At 34.5% G+C, this 21,387-nt stretch overlaps 1 protein-coding gene across 1 annotated transcript in view; it reads right to left on the reverse strand.

The window, feature by feature from the left end:
• Positions 1-13,271, reverse strand: part of LOC111502818 (uncharacterized) — a 151,864-nt gene extending 138,593 nt beyond the window's left edge. Inside the window, 1 exon segment of the mRNA XM_074169642.1 lies at positions 12,925-13,271. Within this exon segment, the coding sequence (XP_074025743.1) occupies positions 12,925-13,001 (77 nt within the window). The 5' untranslated portion in view covers positions 13,002-13,271.
• Positions 13,272-21,387: the final 8,116 nt, after the last annotated feature.

Below are 21,387 nucleotides of genomic sequence, written 5' to 3' on the forward strand. Positions count from 1 at the left end.
TTCCATCAAATATTAGCTTCGCCAGCTGATAAAGTAACAGTTTCTAATAAAACAGTTCTCATTCAATAGTTTACGTAAGTTAATAACAAAATAGGTCGAAGATAACTCCACACGAATAAGTTTTGAATGTACTAATTGTTGCCTGGTGCTTTGCCCGCCGTAGAATTTGGTTTGTCACATGAAGTTTCGTGACAGACCATTTTGAACAAATATTTACAATATTTTTTTATCTTCAAAAGTGACGAAATTCAATACACTCTTTAAACCCCTATTTTTTCCTTGGGAGTGGAAATTCCTGATTTCCTTTTTTGATGCTGAATTACGCTACAAAAAGAACCTACCAGCATATTTCAAGATTCTAGGTTCAGTAGCTTCGGCTGTACATTAATAAGAGAGGGCAACAGCTAGTAATTTATATTTTTTCTTCAAAAATATAGTAACTAAAAAAATATGTCAACTGCACTTAATAATGAATAGCTTTGAGAATCGAATTATGAAGACTATAAAGAAATTCGCAAAACTACAACACAACCGTCAACGTCGTCTGCCCTCACGCGTCTGTCCGCGTTCGGGTCATGTTCTCGTCGATGGATGGCGCTTCATTGCTTTGATCCCTCCTCTACTCCCGCGCATCGTCCTCCGCCGTCTTTCAGTAGACGCGACGCGTAATGGCTTACTGTTGCGTCAAGTTAATCTTATCGCGATAACTTTTAAACGATTCGTCCAAATTACTCAGTGTGAAAGACAAAGTTTATCCATATTAAAACTTAAAACGACAATTGTATCAATTTTTATAAGAATTTGACAGATATTCTGAAATGTACATTGGGAAAAAAGTATCCAATTTAATTGTATTTATGACTCAGTAATTTGCATATTTTAGTGACAACCACATAAGAGGTAGATATATGCTATCGGTAACTTTTATTTAAAACTATTTTAGATAAGCAATCTTACGGTACATTATCTGCATGTAACTTGAACGTATTGATGAAGAGGACCGACACGAAATGGGAAACATCTGTTTATCAAAAACCCACTCACACAGGACAGTATCTGAATAAGGAATCGTACCACCATCAATCGACTAAGAGCGGAATCGTCAAGACTCTACTAGACCGTTCTTTCGGGCTCTGTAATACAAAGGAAGGTCTCGAAAAGGAACTTGACATCATCAAAAATTACCTTCAGCGAAATGGTTACTCCAAAGTGATGGTGAAACAAGCTTTAGCTAGAAGACAGCAAGAGCTCCACATGGAAGAGAAGCCGCTACAACCAGTACTTGTACTTCCCTACATCAGAAGATTGTCTCAAAGGATAAGAAGAGTTGGGTCCAAGTATAACATCAGAACCTGCTTCAGACCTGGGAACACTACCCGTAGCAGCCTCACAAAAACCAGACCACCAAACGCGGACTGCGATTCCAAGAATTGCATTAACCGGATACTTCGCGAGTGCGGATAATCATACATCGGAGAAACTAAGAGACCATTGAAAGTTCGCATTGCCGAGCATAAGAGACACACACAGCGAGGAGGAACCAGCAAATCAGGAATAGCAGAGCACGTTTGCACTCATCAACATAATATTAAGTGGGCTCAAGCTGAAATAATCCACAAGGAAGAACACTGGTTTAGAAGAAAATTCAAAGAAGTCGAATATATGTTGTCTAAAAATGCATTTAGCCAAGCTAGCGTAGAGATACGCAACATATGGAAATCTATAATCAAGCGGAACACGACCAACTCCCGCCAAACGGTCAGCTTCCGCTAAAACCGATGAAGCGTAGAAAGGGTAGAGAGAATAGGTGAAAGCACTCGAATGGCCTATAAATAGTCAGATCTCGGAAGAATAAGTCCAGTTATCACCCAAAGACGATTGTGGATACAATAATCGAAACGTCGTGAAGTAACTTGGTTTGGAATCTTTTAATTTTCATTTCTTGTTAATATTTTTCAATTTTCATCTCGTGTTAATAGTTTAATTTTTTTAAATTTTTTGGTTGTTGTTTGTATTTTCTTTCATTGTAATTTCAGTTTTTTTTGCTTAATATAATTGTTATTTTTCAGCTAATCTCTTTTTAAAGTTTTTACAGATTCAAATCAATCTATATCATATTAGACAATGAAAGTGCGAACTAATGAAAAAAACTTTTGTAAATTGTAGCCTATTTGTTATTCTAATGTATAAGCTGTATTTATGTGAAGTTTCATCTTAATCCGTTCAGTCGTTTAGGCGTGAAAGAGCCACAAACATACATACAAACTCGCAAACTTTCACATTTATAATATAAGTATAGAAGTATAGATTCATAGACACATCTATTTCCCTTTTTTTGAATGAACATGAAGCGCAAGTCTAAAGCCAGAGTAGACAGTCCATATTGTCACCTGTTGAATTCATCAATTATTTATCACATAGAACGTCACACAACATGAAATCGGTAGGTTTATTTTGGCATCAAGTATCTGTCTAAGAATGTAGAAATACCAACGGGTAATGCTCTTTCTATTTCTATCTATACTGACCGCGTTTATAGAACGGAACGACTAATCGCCATTGCAACTAGAGAGAGGCAAAATTTAAGTATGAATAGAACAGTACATTTCAAAAGAATCATATTTTACGTATATATCTATTGAATTTGCTACATGTTAAACATCTCAGATTTCTCAAGAGTTCTTTTTGATTTCTGGAACAGGAAATTATTTAGGGTCAGTCGTAAACCATAGTTAGAATTTGCATCTAACAGGTTTACTGCATCGTTTGAAAGAAATGTCATTTTGCACAAAAGCAGTAAACTCATCGATGTAACATCATTATCAATTTGAAGCCATTCATCGTTAACAAATTGTTTGTTGGAAGAGTAAATTATTGAGTGATTCAATATTAGTAATAATAATGAAGGTCTAAGAGATCAGTCTACTTCTGAGGCCCGATAAGAAGAACAAACGACAACACAGGAACATTGACGATGTTGGACATACTCAAGAAGCTGATTTTCTCAAGTGGAAGTATTAGTATTATCAACACCTTGGTCTACCGTAGTCGCTTGATGGGTGTATTATCAACCGTCCGTGGAATATCGAATGGGAAGTAGAGAATTTATTGAAGCCAGTCATTTCCCACTCCCAAGAGAATACAAGTCAAAGGTCTAAAATCCAACATGGGACAAAAATTGAAACATACTGTGCGAGTAGTAATTTACATTACAGCTATCTGCTGGGTTAATACAGAGCTGTCTTCTAAGTGGAAGTGTATTCTTGTCGACGAAAAAAATTAAAAGGATAATTGAAACTTTTATCGTACAATAATTAAAAAAAAACACTTTTTTGCACACCAGAACTGTTCAATATTTATCGACCCCAGTTGGCATCACCATGAGTCTCCCCGTGAGTCAACTTAGTGAATTGCATGCCGAAAATAGTATTATTTGGCACGGATGATGTCTAAACGAACTGAGCGATTCAATATTCTCACAGACACAGTCATAACACTGACGAATCCAATAAAAAACATTAGGACTAGTATTGAAATGTCGTAGAAACCTGATAGACAAAAATCATCAACTGCAGCGACTCGGAAAAGAACAGAACGGTAGCTTCAACAGAGCGAATGGTAATCTCTGAATACAAGAGCAGGTGCTCATCAAACAATGTCCATTCAGAGAAAAAAATTTGAAAAAAAAGAAACAATCTGCTGGAGAGAGATTTCAGCTGCAGATAATGCAACAAAAAAAATACAAGAACGGAGACAGATCGTCATGTCTTTTGCAAATATGAGGCAGTGGATCACAGAACACAAAAACAATTTACGTAATACCAAAATTTAGTTCAAAATGACAAATGACAGAATGAAAATATCCACAAATGACTTGTATAGAAATATTTTTGTGTTGATTTAGTATGACTGCCAGAAAAAGATGGTAGATGCCTGTCAAGCAGCAAAGAAAAACTGATGTTCATACATCATACAGTTCATACATCAGAGGGGCTGGTATGTCATCTGCAATCTTGGACCTTGACAGATTACTAGTCAACTTGTTTTTGTTGTTAACCATTTTTATAGACAAATCTACAATATAACTTGCTAACTAATTTGGTGCTGTAATATTTTCTGAAAACTCTCGATATTTTTCAAATTGTTGAAAATTATAATATACAATGCATACAATTATTTTGGTCTGCCCTGCTGCGAAGCTAATCTAATTTTCAGAGTTTGGTAGAACCATAATCTTACCATCTGACCTGAAAGATCATCCACCATCTAAACTAATAGGATTCGTTATGAAGCTGGGTTTATTTGGTCGAGTTTGAATAGGTGTGAGCCACAATAAACCCTTGCGGGTTGCGGTGGAGAGTCAACTGAGTCAACCTATTCTAACCTATATATAATCAATATACAGTTTTTATCAGTCAATTATTTCCATCACGAAAGATCACTCATTTTTAGTGAGTCAACACTTATAATTAGTGTCCGACGGAAATTTCGGTTTCGGTCGAGTTTCGGCAAAAAAAACGGGTTTCGGTTTAGTTTCGCTTTCGGCGACAAACCTGCCGAAACTACGACCGAAACCGAAACTGCATTCGGGAGTTCTCGCGCTGTGATCGATCATGTTCGGCGCATTGTATTTCATAAGAGCGATGAAGACATTTTACGGGTCCACGTGCCTAATCATGTCCTGACTCGTGACTTACTTTGTGATATACTTTGTTTAATACATAAATATTAAGTACCTGTGAAAGAAAGTTTTTGGCTTTCTACTACTTCATCTTGATACAAAAAAATGTGGGAATCTTCCAAAGAAGGAAGAAACTAATCAATTTTGAAATAAGTAACCGTATACATGGATGTGTAGATCATGCAAAGAAGTAACTTTCATACACACACTGGAAGAAAAAGCCCTCCTGAAACAGCTACTTTCATATAAGCATTGAATCACACGAAAAAAAATGTTTCTAAACAAATACTTTTATATCAACACTGAATTATACAGAAGACATTATTCTCTACTCAGTTTGTATTCCAAACATTCGTTATGGAATAAAATCAAGTATCACAGGAGTTCTACACTAAATGAATGGTAAAAAAATTGCACTTACAAGGAACACTGTCATCCTCACTGGTAGACATCGATGTTTCGCTGTAAGACACTTGCCTTAGGTCTCTTCAGTACCAATCTGGATAACATCATACGAAAAAACACACAATTCATTCATGAATTACGATTTTTATGTCACGGAATAAGTTTCATCTATTTATGTCATCGATGACATCGTAATTACATTCAATCACCTATTTGAAAGTAGCTGTTTCAGGAGGACTTTTTTTCTTCCAGGTTGTGTTTGAAAGTTACTTCTATGCATGATCTACACATCCATATGTAGAGTTACTTATTTCAAAATTGATTACTTCCTTTCTTCATTTAGAAGATTTCCACATTTTTTTTAATCAAGATGGAGCAATAGAAAGCCAAAATCTTTCTTTCCAAAAATTAGTCATTCCTAAAAATATAACCCTTTTCATTTAATTAAGTACCTACTGTGATATTAGGTAACAACTTAAATAAGTAATTTTATGTTTAATATTTTCGAAAAACCATTAATAATATTCAAAAGAAGAATCTACACCTACTCAAAAAAACACCTCACCTATTTTGCGTATTTTCAAGGTGCAATTAATATATATTTTTTCTTAAATAAGGGGTTGTTATGTTGATTTGTTGATTATCAATGAGTGAAAATGTCGAAGACTGCATAACGTTGTGATTTAAAGATGAAAAAAATTAAGACTGACTGATTATATTAACGTTTTCTTCATTTTTTCCTCAAAACATAATCCTTGTAAGGAAGTTTCGGTTTCGGCCGAAACTGAGACCGTTGCCGAAATTCGGTTTCGGTTTCGGTCGTAAAAACCTGTTTCGGTCGGACACTACTTATAATTTCAAAATTTTATTAGGTATTGTTTAGCTGAATCAAACATTACTCTTCACCTTGAAACTCATCCGTTTTAATCAATTATATTGACTAGTCTCGTATTCACTTCGAACTGTAAATTCAATAAACATATAAGATTATACCTGAACTTGGCAACAAAATGCATTTCATAGAGGAATGTGACCACAACTGTGCGTCATTTTCATCTGTTGTTAAATATCGTTGTTGGGTGTCTCTTTTGGCGACCTTCGTTCAATGTTTGATTTTGATTGCCAAATACAAAAAATAGCTTATATAACATATTAGTTGCGACGCATCAATATTTATACTTGTATTTTCAATGATCCCATGTACCCATTCGACAGAACTATTTTAAGTATTATTATAATGCCTTCTTCGTTTTACAACAAACGAAAAGGACCATAGTAGGCTGCAGCCTGGGTCCCCACTAAAATTGGAATGAAACAGAAATTCAAATTTGGGAGAAATCAGATTGATAAACTTGTAGGTATTCGTTTCTACACTGTGGTGAATTCATTTTTATTATTATTCCATGCGGTAGGAATGTGTATTTGTATTTTCAAGTACAGTTGGCCTATTAGCTTTATTCTTTTTTAATGATTACCTGATTAGCATAGTATCACTAGAGTCTGAGGCAGCTGAAATTGGTTCCAGGAGTCTGCAATTGTCAACACTAAATAGACTCAGTTTTACTATAACTACAGATAAATAAGAATGTCGTCCATATAACAGTCGTACAGAAATTCCCAAAACCGACAACAGAAAACTTGGTTCTAGAAATATCCCAATGGATTTTGTTCCTTGGTAACGGTATCGTCATAACCCTAGTGTTCTGAGTCGTCAATGTTAATAACTCCCCGAGCCACACCTATGGAGAGCATCATGGCTATTCGCAGTCTGTCGGTTATGTAATGTGGCAAAATCATTCCAACTTCAATGTCCAATGAATTGATACAAAAATGACTGTTGTATTGTACAAATGCAGATAGTTGCCATAGCTACGGAATATTCCATACTCAAGGTTGAATGTTTTATGGCCTAGATATTATAGAGAAGAATTTTCGAAATTTGACAGGAAAATATAGAAACTTTCTAATGCGCATTCACGAAATACCAGCCACAAAAATGAACTTTTTTTTTCAGAAGTCTAATGCATCCCAAGAAGTTATCAATTGAAAGCCATCTCAAGAACGAAAGTGAGAATACAGCTTTAATATGGAAGTGTTAATGAATTTATAATATGGATTATAAAAATGCTATCATCAATAAATATACGAAAAATATGATAAAGTAATATAGTTACATAACTCATATAAATAATCTTCTCTCGCTTTTAAATGTTATTTTGAGTTTTTCGAATAATCCATCCCAATATTTCACTGTTAACTACTGGTATTAACAAAGACATATATCAAATATGTACTTGAACAGTTCTACAGCAATCAAGCGATATGGATAGCAATAATATTTGGGAAACCAGTCACTATTCTCACACTAGAATCCACAATACCAGAAATTACTTTTCAGCTCAATATCAACAAGGCATATGGTCCTGATGAAGTGCCGTCATCGTACTTATAAGTGGACAAATGAACTCGCACCAGTATTTTGCAGACTTTTCCCTGTCTTACAAGAACTATAAACCAGTAGCTTTGCTATCAGTGATATCAAAAATCATGGAGAAAGCCGTTTCCATATATCGAAGATATTGGAAGGCCTCAACATCTTGAGCGATCATCAATATGGCTTTTGAAAACAATGATCAACAGGCGACCTTTTATCGTATGTCACCCATATATTGGAATAATGCAATCGAGAAACATGGAAAGTCAAGAGTTGTGCGCTTGCTATTTCTAAGGCCTTACCAACCTTCCTGAAAGAACGTTTCTGGCAAATGGCCGTGGATGGATATCTCTCGAATACTTTCTCCATTAACAATGATTTTCCCCAGAGATCCATATTGTTTTTCAACCTTCTTTTTATGGTATATTAACAACTCATTGAAAAAAAACAAGATAGCACACTTGTCTAGTCATTCCATTTGGATTTCAGGACATCGGCTACGGAGGCACCTCTTCCCTGGCATCGGGTGGTTACATATCTCAATGAGAATCTAGAAGTGATTTCGAATTGGGGTGAAAGTAACCAGGTTCAATTCAATGCCACAAAAACTCAGGCATCGGTTTTCTTCAAAAGATAAATGCCTCCGAACCGAATATAATAATGTCAGGTCAGACCATTCCGCTTTCTGCTTCGATGAGTTTGATTAGGGGTTGAAATGGACACCAATATGTCGTGGCACAATCATGTCGTTGGAACTGCAAAGAATGCTTCTCAAAAGCTTGGAACACTGTTCCGAACCAGAAAACTGTACACACCTCAGCAACTGTTAATGCTTTATAAAGCTCAGATCAGACCTTTTTTGAAGTATTGTTCCCATGTATGGAGCTCCGCCCCCAAACATACCCTGAAGCTGCTGGATTCGATCCAGAAAAGAGCCATCCGCCTGACTGGAAACGCGATCATCACTTGCAACCTGTCTGGAACATCGTAGAGAGGTTGGGGATTTGTCTGTCTTTTACAGAATTGGCGTGAACTTATCCACAGATATCTGGCCACACATGCCGACGTAACGGAAAATAAAAATCTCTGGTTGCGATACAAAATTATTAGCACCCGTACTAATATCTGTGGCTGGAAATACCTATTCACTGTAGGTTGAACGTGAAATTATTAAGACTATTTGGTGTTTAACATTTTTATAGAGTCTTGAGTAGATTGACGCGTTGATAATCCTTTTCCCATCAATAATACAGATTTAGGGAAAAATAAAATTGAAAATATTAGACTTATTTTCAAATACCCCATATAGAAATGATATCCGATGATGTGCGTTCATCAAAATCCCACAACTTCCATAGTTTCTTGAGAAGATCAACTTGGTGATAACAGTTTTCTTGTCATCTAAACAGATTTCGAAAAAGACATTGTTGAAAAATCAGACTCATTTTTTGAAATTCTATGTATTCATGAAAATCACACAACTCATAGAATCTTGAATAGATCAACACAGTGAAAACCGTTTCCTTGTTACCCATACAGATTTCGAGAATAAAATTGTTGAAACGATCAGACTAACTTTTTCAACCCCTTGTAGAATCGAAACCAGATGATGAGCGTGCATAAAAATCGCATGAGTCTTATGGAATCTTGAGTAGATTGACGTAGTGATAACAATTTTCTTGTCACCCGAACAGATTTCGAAAACAAAAATGTTGAAACAATCCGACTCATTTTTTGAGATTCCTTGTAGAATTGGAACCAGAAGATTTGCGTTCATGTGAAAATCATTTTCTTGTCACCCATACAGATTTCCAGGAAAAAATATTGAAACAATCAGACTCACTTTTTAAAACACCTTGTAGAATTGGAACTAGAAGATGTGCGTTCATCTCAGGTAGATCGATATAGTGAAAACTGTTTTCTTGTCACCTATACAGATTTAGATAATAAAATTGTTGCAACAAACAGACTCATTTTTTGAGATTCCGTCTAGAATTGGAATCAGAAGATATGCGTCATGAAAATCACACAACTGTTATAGAATCTTGGGTAGATTGATATATTGAAAACCGTTTTCTTGTCACCCATACAGATTTCGAGAAAAAAATTGTTGCAACAATCAGACTCACTTTTTAAAGCACCTTGTAGAATTGGAACCATATGATGTGTGTTCTAGTTCCAATTCTACAAGATGTTTTAAAAACTGAGCCTGATTATTTCAATTTTTTTCCTGGAAATCTGTATGGGTGACAAGAAAACGGTTTTGAATATATCAATCTACCCAAAATTCTATAACAGTTGTGTAATTTTCATGGACGCATATCTTCTAGTTCCAATTCTACAAGGTGTTTTAAAAACTGAGCCTGATTGTTTCAATATTTTTTCCTGGAAATCTGTATGGGTGACAAGGAAAACGGTTTTCACAATATCGATCTACCTAAGATTCTATAACAGTTGTGTAATTTTCATGGACGCACATCTTCTACTTCCAATTCTACAAGGTGTTTTGAAAAGTGAGTCTGATTGTTTCAATATTTTTCTCGAAATCTGTATGGGTGACGAAGAAAACAGTTTTCACTATATCGATCCACCCAAGATTCTATAACAGTTGTGTAATTTTCATGAACACACATCTTCTAGTTCCAATTCCACAAGGTGTTTTAAAAAGTGAGTCTGATTGTTTCAATATTTTTTCGTGGAAATCTGCATGGGTGACAGAAAAACGGTTTTCACTATATCGATCTACCCAAGATTCTATAACAGTTGTGTAATTTTCATGAACGCACATCTTCTGGTTCCAATTCTACAGGGAATCTCAAAGAATGAGTCTGTTTGTTGCAACAATTTTATTATCGAAATCTGTATGGGTGACAAGAAAACAGTTTCCACTATATCGATCTACTCAAGATTCTATAGGAGTTGTGTAATTTTCATGAACGCACATCTTCTAGTTCCAATTCTACAAGGTGTTTAAAAAAAGAGTCTGATTTATTCAATATTTTTTCCTGGAAATCTGTATGGGTGACAAGAAAACGGTTTTCACTGTGTTTATCTATCCATGATTCTATGAGAGTTGTGTGATTTTCATGAAAACACATCTTCTGGTTCCAATTCTACAAGGAATTTCAAAAAACGAGTCTGATTGCTTCAACATTTTTGTTTTCGAAATCTGTTCGGGTGACAAAAAAATTGTTATCACTACGTTAATCTACCCAAAATTCAATTCTACAAGGGTTGAAAAAGTTAGTCTGATCGTTTCAACAATTTTATTCTCGAAATTTGTATGGGTAACAAGAAAACGTTTTCACTGTGTTGATCTATTCAAGATTCTATAAGAGTTGTGTGATTTTCATGAATACAAGGAATATCAAAAAATGAGTCTGATTGTTTCAACAATTTCTTTTTCGAAATCTGTTTAGATGACAAGAAAACTGTTATCACCAAGTTAATCTTCTCAAGAAACTATGGAAGTTGTGTGATTTTGATGGACGCGCATCATCGGATATCATTTCTATATGGGGTATCAACGCCTCAATCTACTCAAGACTCTATAAAAAAGTTAAACACCAAATAGTCTTAATAATTTCACGTTCAACCTATAGTGAATAGGTATTTCTAGCCACAGATATTAGTACGGGTGCTAATAATTTTGTATGCCAACCACAGATTTTTATTTTCCTCTACGTCGGCATGTGTGGCCAGAAATCTGTGGATAACTTCACGCCAATTTTTACAGATATTTTCGCGGAAGGTGTTCAAGTGACTTGGCACATTTGATTCCACTAAGAGCGGTGCATATTAGAAATACGCGAAAGACTGTGGCTGCTTCTCGTTTTAAGGTTCAACTCAGTACACCTTGAATTTCACCGTTTGAGAACTCTTTCATTTAGAGAACTGTGTTTATGTGGAAAAACTTCGTGACAACGGTTTTCAAATGAATTGAATCTTCAACGATTCAAATCCAATGTGAATCGCTACTTTCCCACAGGCAACGCTTTTAGAGCACCTTAAGGTTTTTCCTGTAGTGCTTGTGTTGTATCTTGAAAAAAAGGGTAATAACAGAAGTCCTTAACTTAATTGAGTACCTAACTTTTGTTTACCTGGTGACAATGTGTAGACTAGATTTAGTAAATTTGTAGGTTACATCCGCATGGCTTATGTTTATGAATTTCAAGGATTCCAAATAATTCAGTTTCCAATCCTTGCCTGCATAGCGCAAAATTTCCGTATCGTCTAGATTGGGGAATTTGTGGATGCATTCCAATGAATGGTTTAAAAACGTTGAATCAATTTTATCTAGTCTGAAGGGCCTTTCATGCTCAGCATACCTTTTCGGGGAATTTCAGCCACATTGTCAAACATAAACATTATTATACTCTGAACATTTCATCTTATAAACTCATCTTCGAGAAGATGGAGAAATCGCTCAAATGTTCGGAGGGTTATAGTGTTTATGTGGGACAATGTGGCCGAAATTTCTCTAAATGGTACGAAAACTTTGCACTATGCAAGCAAGGGTTGGGAACTCAATTATTTGGAATCCTTGGAAATTCATAAACATTAGCATCGCGGATGTAACCTACTGAATGACCAAATCAATTTCGTCTATTCGTCAGTTTTGGTTGTTCTCTTAAACCACTGAGGACCTGAAAGAGCATAGTTCAGGTACTGAGGTTCTGGTGTGTTCATGACTGATAGATTTGTGCAGAAAGCAAGTGAAATTTGCTATTTTGATTTACAATAGAGCTATTTCGAATAGATTGGATGACGAGAATTAATTGTAAAGTAAAGTAATCAATTCAGATGTATTGCAGAAACAAACTGAATGGAGGCATGACTTGGAATAACTGATGTTTATTCACTTATTTCGTGGTATCACAAGAGAAAGTTTCACGATTTTCAACTGATAATAAGTGATAAAGTAGGTATAAAAAAAACTAGTTGTTAGCGAACAGTCTGAACTTCGGCTTGTATCTTACATTCCAAGTTGGTTCATCATTACAAATAAAAAAATATTGAAAATGATTGTAGTTTCCTTGAAATAACGATCAAAAGCTTAACAATATTTTTACCAACGACTAACAACAATAACCAACGAAATAAAATATTGTTTTCATTAAAAAACGCCTGAATATCGGGAGGGATATTTTGAATTGAACTATACGAGTGATTTTTATAAAATTTCAGTTAAGTGAAACCTAAAACTAGAAAAACCTTATGTCAGAATTCGCACGAAACTAATTTCACTAATATTTTGACGTTTTACGAAATGGGGGTACCATAATCAATCACTTTCTATTAACAAACATTCTCCTCAGTCGGGTTAGGTTAGGTCAGGTCAATGATACTAGAGACAACAGCACAACAAAGAGAAAGATTCAATGACACCTACATTTTAACATACCATGCTTGCTTGATTCCGTTACTTTCCAAACTCGCTTGAACGGGTTTTCTGGTGTGGTGCTTCGACATAAACGTCATATTTTCATTGGAAACAACGAAAGTTCACTAACAATGATCATCCGACCGAGTCCAGAAACCGCAGACCCAGTTAGAAACCGTTTTATAACATGTTTCAGTTAGGAAATGTAACTTTTCATTGACAGAAGGCCGGGGTGCCTACTCAACTGCTCTGTACCAGCCTCAAAGAGGCCACGCGAACAACTGACTGTCGCTTTTGTGCGCAGGCTACCAGATTCCACTCCTGCTGTCTCCTGCAGACTGAGATCGACGAACGAGGGGCCTGGTACGCGTGGTCCTACATTATGCGGTGATATGTATATTCATGTGAAATTTTAGTGTATTATTAGTTCGTTTAGTAGCGAACGCTTGTGAGAATTTATCGTTTTGAACGTTCTTAGTAAATGAACAATGTTTATTATGATTCCGTTATCAAATAAATATGTACGATAATTACATTATAAAACAAAACAACAATAAGTGAAATTTGCCCTCGTAACAGTATTAATGAATTATTCTATACGGTTCGATTTATATTTATGAAAAATTTGGTACGAACAATGCCGATATACCTATGTTTCGCTGAAGAAGTTGATATCATCATAACTCATTTTTTAACTTACTCTTTATTTTCATTATGATGAGAGAAACAATATCATCAGGTTTGTTCAACTAAAAAGCATGGTTGGGTTGTAGGTGATTATAGTTTTATTCCATTATTTATAAACCACGAATAATTTGCAGTGGCCGATTTTGATGTAACTTTTAAGAACGCTTGAGCGAAAATGATGATAAAATACATTTTTTTTAACAAAATATATTCCAACTTTCCAAAACAGACCATAATAAAAAAAGGCTTTGTTCTTACCTTATTTCGGGCATATTTTTTATGAAATACTGATGTGGTACATAGTGAGACAAAGGCAAAATGAACCTTCATAATGCATTACCAATATAATCCTCATCTTACCCAACTGTAAGACAGAGGCGCACGAGTCAATCACGATTATGACGCATCGCATTTAGAAGAGAAAAATTCAAAACTCAACCTTTTGGAATGTTCAGATATCAATATAGATGTAAAAATTCGAGATTATTGCTCAATGAATAGATTTGAATTGTTCCCCTTCATTGAGTTCAGTTTGCAACAAGCGAATTGGTAATAAAGACAGAACTTAAAAAGTAGGTAAATTGATGGCTCGGGTAAAATTATATTCATTATCATTCAGTCTTATGAGTTGTTCCTAGGTAGGTAAATATTTTAAGTGATGCATTTATCATGTAGAAATTTAGCAGGTAGTTATAGTCATCATGATTCAAATTACTATAAAAGCACGACACTGAATTTGTAATGAGTGATTTTTTTGCTGGTATCTCTTTGGCAACACCCTTTTTTGACAGATCACGCGTGAATTGTTTCTTGTGTCATTGTCAAACTTGTTCAGTTTGGTCATTTAACCATGAATCGACTTACGAATGAATAACGCTTGCAAATTATAGGATTTTTTTTATAAAAATTCGTGCTCGGTGAAGAAAGTGCATCGTGCACTTCTTCCAATTTATGGGCAGTTTCGTCGGCCTACTGGGAGAACTATTCAGAAGCTTGTGACTAAATTTCGAATCCAGTTAACATTATTGGACATTAAACCACCAACACGCATACATAGAGTGAGGACCGAAGAAAATATCGCGGCTGTATCCGCCAGTGTTCGTGATGAGCGTGAAATGTCGATTCGCCGCCATTTGGCAGCAATTGGGCCCCTGTTACTCCACTACGTAGAAAATTTCTGCGAAAGGATTTGGGTGTAAAACTTTATAAGATACAGCTGGTGCAAAGTTAGAGGAAGATCTACATTTTTATCGAAAAATTGTGTTCAGCGACGTGGCTCATTTCTGGTTGAATGGATACGTTTACATGTTAACAAGCAAAATTGCCGCATCTGTAGTGAAGACCAGCCACAAGCATTGCAAGAGCTACCGATGCATCCCGAAAAAGTCAGTGTTCAAATTTCTTGTGTTGTTTTGAAAATCAAATCCTATAACTCTTGAAAAATCACCCGTTACAAACAGTATTGTGACCCCGAAGATGCTGTCGTATAGTAAAACACGTGACGCAATTCTGTAAACTTTCAAATGGAAATCTCGCAATAAAGTGTGTTTTTTATACTATTATTATTTTCAGTAATATCAGTTGACTGGTGAATAAACCAAGAACAGCTTGAAGAGCTGGCTCTTTCATTCTGTCACGACTGAAGTTCATTCTAATAATAAAAGTGTACATTCTAATTACTTAATTCACCTCAGATTGCGTCATCTTTCAATTGCTGGCACATGAAAAGTTTTTGTTATCTTTGGCGGTGTAATGGATAATTTCCAAGGATATTGGTAATGTCATTTATATAGTGAATTTATGTTCGTTAGGAAAACATCACAGGAGTTCAAGAAAAATTCAATTAGGATAAAATGAAAAAACTTGCTGGAGTATTCATTAAAACAGATATTTGTCGATAAGAAATGTTTTGAAAGAAAATTCCACCTTGAACAATTTTTTTAAACGTAGGGGTTTGGTATATAGTCACAGAAACAAAACATTTTTACATGCAATGTAAAAATAGCTAACAAAACTTTAACTACTATCAATGACTTATTTTCAAAACTGAAATATACAACTTTCATAAATTTGCAAACTGAACTCGTTTGTACAATTCCTTGCCATTACTGTGATATTGGTCAAACATCGATATTATTAGAAAACCGCATTTCATCACATAACAGTGAGAGAGAGTGCTATTAGTAATCATGTCTATTATGAAGGACACGTAATGTATTAATGCTCAACTAAAATTATCACCTTTGAACAAAATGAGTCAATGAGATTTTTTCTGGAAAGGACTTTCATCTTCCAATCGATAAATTGCCTCAACAAAAAAAATTACTTTGAACAACTTGGTGGGATTTATGTTTGTCTACTTGATATTGATAAGAAAAAAACCTTCAAGTTTCCACTCTTCCATTACTTAATAATGTATAGACACACTGTATAGAAACCAAAAACATCCCAGGACGGAAGAAAATATTGAAAATACATCAACTAACATCAACTTTTCCAAACCTGATTTACAAAAATATTTCAAAGTAGTAAAAAAAAGCATTATTATTTTGGTCTGTCTCTCTTTCAAAGGTCAAAGTAGCATCAAATAACCATACGAGAGGATCGATTGGGCAGAGGAGGAGGAATAGCTGTATACTATAAATCCAACAATAAATTGAAAAAAGTATGCATTGACGGTTCTAACACATCTCTTGAAGAATTGCGGGTAAGTTTTCAACTGAATGGTAAAAATATAGGAGTTGTTGCAATGTATAGACCCCCTCACACTAATGTGAATGAATTCATTACTTCGCTTGAAAATACAATCCCTCCAATACTACCTACTGTAGACGATTCTTGTAGGAGATATTAATTTGAATATTTTAAATAACTCTAACAATAACACTCGCAAATTTATAGATATTTTGGAAGCTTGCGGTTTCACAATAGTAAATGATGAACCCACTAGAGTAACAAATTCAAGTGCGTCACTGATTGATATTATTGCTGTATCCAATACGGAAAATATTTTAAGCGTACAGACAATAAATGCAGATATAATTTCCGATCATACTTCAGTATTCTGTGAGTTAATTTTTCAATCACTGAAAATGAAACATACTTATCGTACTTTCAGAAATTATAAATATTTCAACTAGGATAACTTTCTAAATCTAAATGATCTCATGGAAATGCCATGGCATGATATATATCTTTTAGAAAATGTAGATGAAATTGTAAAAACTTTCAACGATTATTTATTTTGCGTATTCGATGTTCATGCCCCCATAATAACGACGAGAATAAGCAAACCCAAAGCTTCCTGGTTGACTGACGTTTTGAAGATCATGATTAAGACAAAAGATTCAGCTTTTTCGAAATATAAACGGTACAAAATGAGTTATAATTGGAACACCTATAAGGGTTTGAGAAACATGGTGACAGCTGCTATACGGAAAGAGAAAAAAGCCTACTTGAATTTCATTAAAAATCAACAAAACGCTAAACATCTATGGGACACATTACACTTATTTGACATTGTCAATCGTAAAAACAGGAAAGATATTCCTGAACATTTTTCTAATCCTAATGAAATAAACAATCACTTTATTACTTCGGTCACTCAAATTGCGACTGAACCTCCGGATACTCTTCTTAACTCCTACAAAACAACGCAATTTCAAGAAAATTCAACTTTTAAATTCCATCAAATCAATATGGATGATATTAACATGATAGTCAACTCCATAAAAACGAATGCTACCGGATCAGATAAGATATCTATCAAAATGATCAAAATATGTGTCCCTTACTTAACTCCAGTTCTAACATATTAAGTCAATGAATGCCTTGAAACCAGTATCTTCCCGGAACTATGGAAACAATCTTTTATTTTTCCTATAAACAAAATTTCTAAACCTTCGACACCAAATGATTTGAGGCCCATAAATATAGTACCGGCAATATCAAAAATTGTAGAAAAGGCAGCCTATAGTCAGATATACTCTTATGTCTCTGATAATAACATTCTGCCTGAACACCAATCTGGTTTTCGGAAAAATCACAGTACATCTAGTGCTCTGTTGAAAATGACCGACGATATTTTTTCAGCCACCGATAATGAAAAGGTCACTCTTTTCTTGTCTCTCGATTACAGTAAAGCTTTCGACATCATGAATCACGATCTGATGTGCGCTAAACGTGGTTTTTTTGGTTTCAGTATGGAGGCATGTGACTTTATTAGTTCATTTTTGAAAAATAGAAAGCAACGTGTTGTGATAAAGGGTAGTCAGTCTGATAATCTGAGTGCATGTCATGGAGCCCCGCAAGGTTCAATTCTCGCCCCGCTACTCTTTATTATCTACACATCTGACTTTTCCAAGGTCCTTAAGTTATTCAACATTCATACATATGCAGACGACACTAACTTGTACTACTCCGATAAAGTAAATCAGCTTATTGATCACGAAACATTGCTCAATAATGATATACAAAATCTTGTTCAGATTTTGCAGCAACACTGTGTAAACATTAATCATCTTTAATAATTTTTGGAAAAGTCAAAGATCGTGGAAGGGCCATAGATAATATCGATTTGTATATTGATGGATATTCTGTGGAATTGACTGACAAAATAAAATGTTTAGGACTTCATATAGACTACATCCTCAGATTTGTTCATCAAGTCAATACTCTCATTCAAAGGTCGTACGGTACTCTGAAACATCTGTATTGAAACAGACAATATCTTAGTAGGTCTCTCAAAATTACCCTTTCTATCTATTCTATCTATGTTTAATTATTGCGATTTAGTCTATGGCCCTTGTATCGATTCCATAACTTCTGCAAGATTTCAGAAAGTACAGAACGCCTGCATTAGACTAATATTCAGCTTCAATTACAGAGATCATGTGACCCCTTCCATCAATCAACTTAATTGGTTAAAAATGCAAAACAGAAGAGAATTGCATTTCGCTTGTTTCATTCACAAACTGATAAAAACCCAACAACCCACTTATTTGGTAAATAAACTCCTTCCCAGACATCAGATACACTCAAGAAACCTTAGATTTAACAATACTTTTGACATTCCGAATCATAACAGCACTATCTATGTACGATCCTTCACGTATCATGCTGAGACAATGTATAATTCATTCATGAATCTTTGAAAAATTCATCACTATCGCTATTCAAAAGTAAACTTAAAACTGAATTGCTCAGCCAACAGTGATCCAAACATAAACATTTGAATTTAATCTTACTATTGTCCTGAAGTTGCCATTTATTTTTTGTAATCTTTCTTTTTTTTTCAAACGTGGTTGAGTGGAAGAATAGCGCTTTGCTAAACTCCGCCACGTAAAATAAATACCATTTATTATTATTATTATTTCGCCTTACAAAGTTTAAGATAACATCGTTCACATTGATAGATTCATACGACTAATTTGTAAAAACACATTATTATACGCAAAAATTGAAGCTTTTTGTAAAGCAAATAATCACCACAATCAACTCAATTCAATTCAAAATTCTTACAAATCGTTACACATACAAACACTCAAACCCACAACTCCCAAACACATGACCCTTCAACCCATAATCAGCAAACCGCAAACATACCAAAATCTTATCGTAAAACTAAATTTTCAAACAACAACCTAGGATTATTAATGTGTAGTTGGGAGTTTTCAGGAAAATGAATATTAAACATTCTAATTCTGAATTATCACTTCAGTGTGGCGAAAGGGACAGTTGATACTCCAAACAAAATCAAATTGATATATTTCAAAATGCGATATCGCGAAAAAACATTATCAACCTATTGTTGGTTTTCCACAGTTCATGAAGTACACAATCTTGAGATGAATGATCATATAATATGATTTGAATATCACCCGGTTTGTACTTAAATCAAATCATATCTCCGCAATGTAAACTGTATTCGTAACAACGTTTCACGTTCAAAAATATTTGAGAAAAAAACTGAAACGACATGCAATTTACAATCCCAATAAATAATTCACTTGTCATTTATATATTGCACGGAATTTTTTTTGCAAAATACATGTATTTTGATTTTAACTCATGTGACTCCTTATTAAGTCGAGAATAGTCAAGACTTTGTTATGAAATTGTGAACACAATATGAAATGTGTTTTGTTCAGATAACAATGAGTTTCTAGTATGATTTTTTTTTCATGCAAAAATACTTTATTGAAATTAGTGTTCTGTGTCTCATTGTACGTGAATGATATTTTGAAAACTTTTTGCACCGTGTTCTGGACTGGTAATTCCTAATCGATGCATTGTTAAATTTTTTTGACTATTCTTCAATTCTATTGAAAACACTTTCCCAACACTAGAACAAAATTATGGTCCCTCTAAGTAAGCGTTCTCAAGAGATCATTGTGACTGAATTTTACTACTATGTTAGTGTTTTTATATGCTAGTAGCCTAACTACTACATGTTAATAGTCTAACTACTACGGCTAGTATAACCTAACTCTACCTGTTGTTGTTCCTATGCAAAACTACCTGTTTGTTAATACCTCTCATTTGTTATGTATTTCCTCTATGTTAGTGATCACCCCCTTCAATTTTCCCCTTAATTTTTTTTCGGTTTTTATTTAGAATTATCAAGTATTAGGCCAAACAAAGAGCTGTCCGAAATAGGATCTTTGTTGCTATTCATAGAACTCATTCCACATTTTTCGATTTCCAAGCTTTCGAAGACATACAGAAAAACCTGTTTTCGTGTACAGGTCTCATCAATTTTAAATATTTCTCACTTATTTTGTTGTCGTTCTCTATGGCATGTTGAGCTACATTAGATTTTTCCGGTCTATGAAACCGAACATGCGAAACATGTTCCTTGTAGCGAGCTAATGTAGTACGTTTCGTTTGACCAACATATTCCTTATCACAATCTTCACAGCTTTTTTCGCAAATACCAGACTTTTCTTTTTCCAACGTCTTGTCTTTCGGACTTGTTGAAGTACGTGCAGTTTTAAAAGCCACCCTTATATTAAATATTTGGAATGTTCGGACCAACCAAATGGTGAACTTGGGTTCATATGCAAGCACTATGAATTTCAAATCTTCCTCTTTTCGAAAATCGAGGCATTACAGAGATACTCCCTAAATTTTTGTTTTCTAATGAATTTATCACTATGTTTGATGGATACCCGTTGTATTCAGCCACCTTTCTAACAACTTATTTCTCAATCGCATACCTTTCTTTACTCAAGGGAAATGTGAGCAGTTTATGGACAAGAAATTGTAGTCCCGCCATTTTTTGTTGTGGGCAATGACGGGAGCTGTCAGGGATACCGGAAAGTGCTCGTATTCTTTCTATATACATCAAACTCTAAACCCTTATCGACCTCTTTGATAACTATCACATAGGTATCATACGTCAATTTTATACTTGCCAATTTGTTGTTGAGGCAAAATATCAGACGAAAAATTAAAATCTTCTATCTTACTCCCCAACCAGCAAAATTGTTTTATAATTTCATGGTGCTGCAATTGATTATATTAGACAAACTCTGAACATAATACAGTTGTAAGCAATAAAAGTGTTTTATAAATTTGTTATAGAAACGTTTATGAAATAAAATCAAAAATCCATTATAAAATAGTCACGAAATTATCACAAACATATTTTTACAATTAACTTATAAAACATATTTTCCTGTAAAAGTAAATCTATTTGTAGCAGTTTTATAGCACTTTTCTGTGAGGATTTTATGCTCTTTATGAAACTCTTTCAAGATTATTTTATAACTGCTTCTTGTAGCTTTAATAAAATTA

Source organism: Leptinotarsa decemlineata, unplaced genomic scaffold (assembly GCF_025532065.1).
Source record: "Leptinotarsa decemlineata unplaced genomic scaffold, Ldec_3_MD MMD2_P_RNA_scaffold_5, whole genome shotgun sequence".
Taxonomy (NCBI): Eukaryota; Metazoa; Arthropoda; class Insecta; order Coleoptera; family Chrysomelidae; genus Leptinotarsa; species Leptinotarsa decemlineata.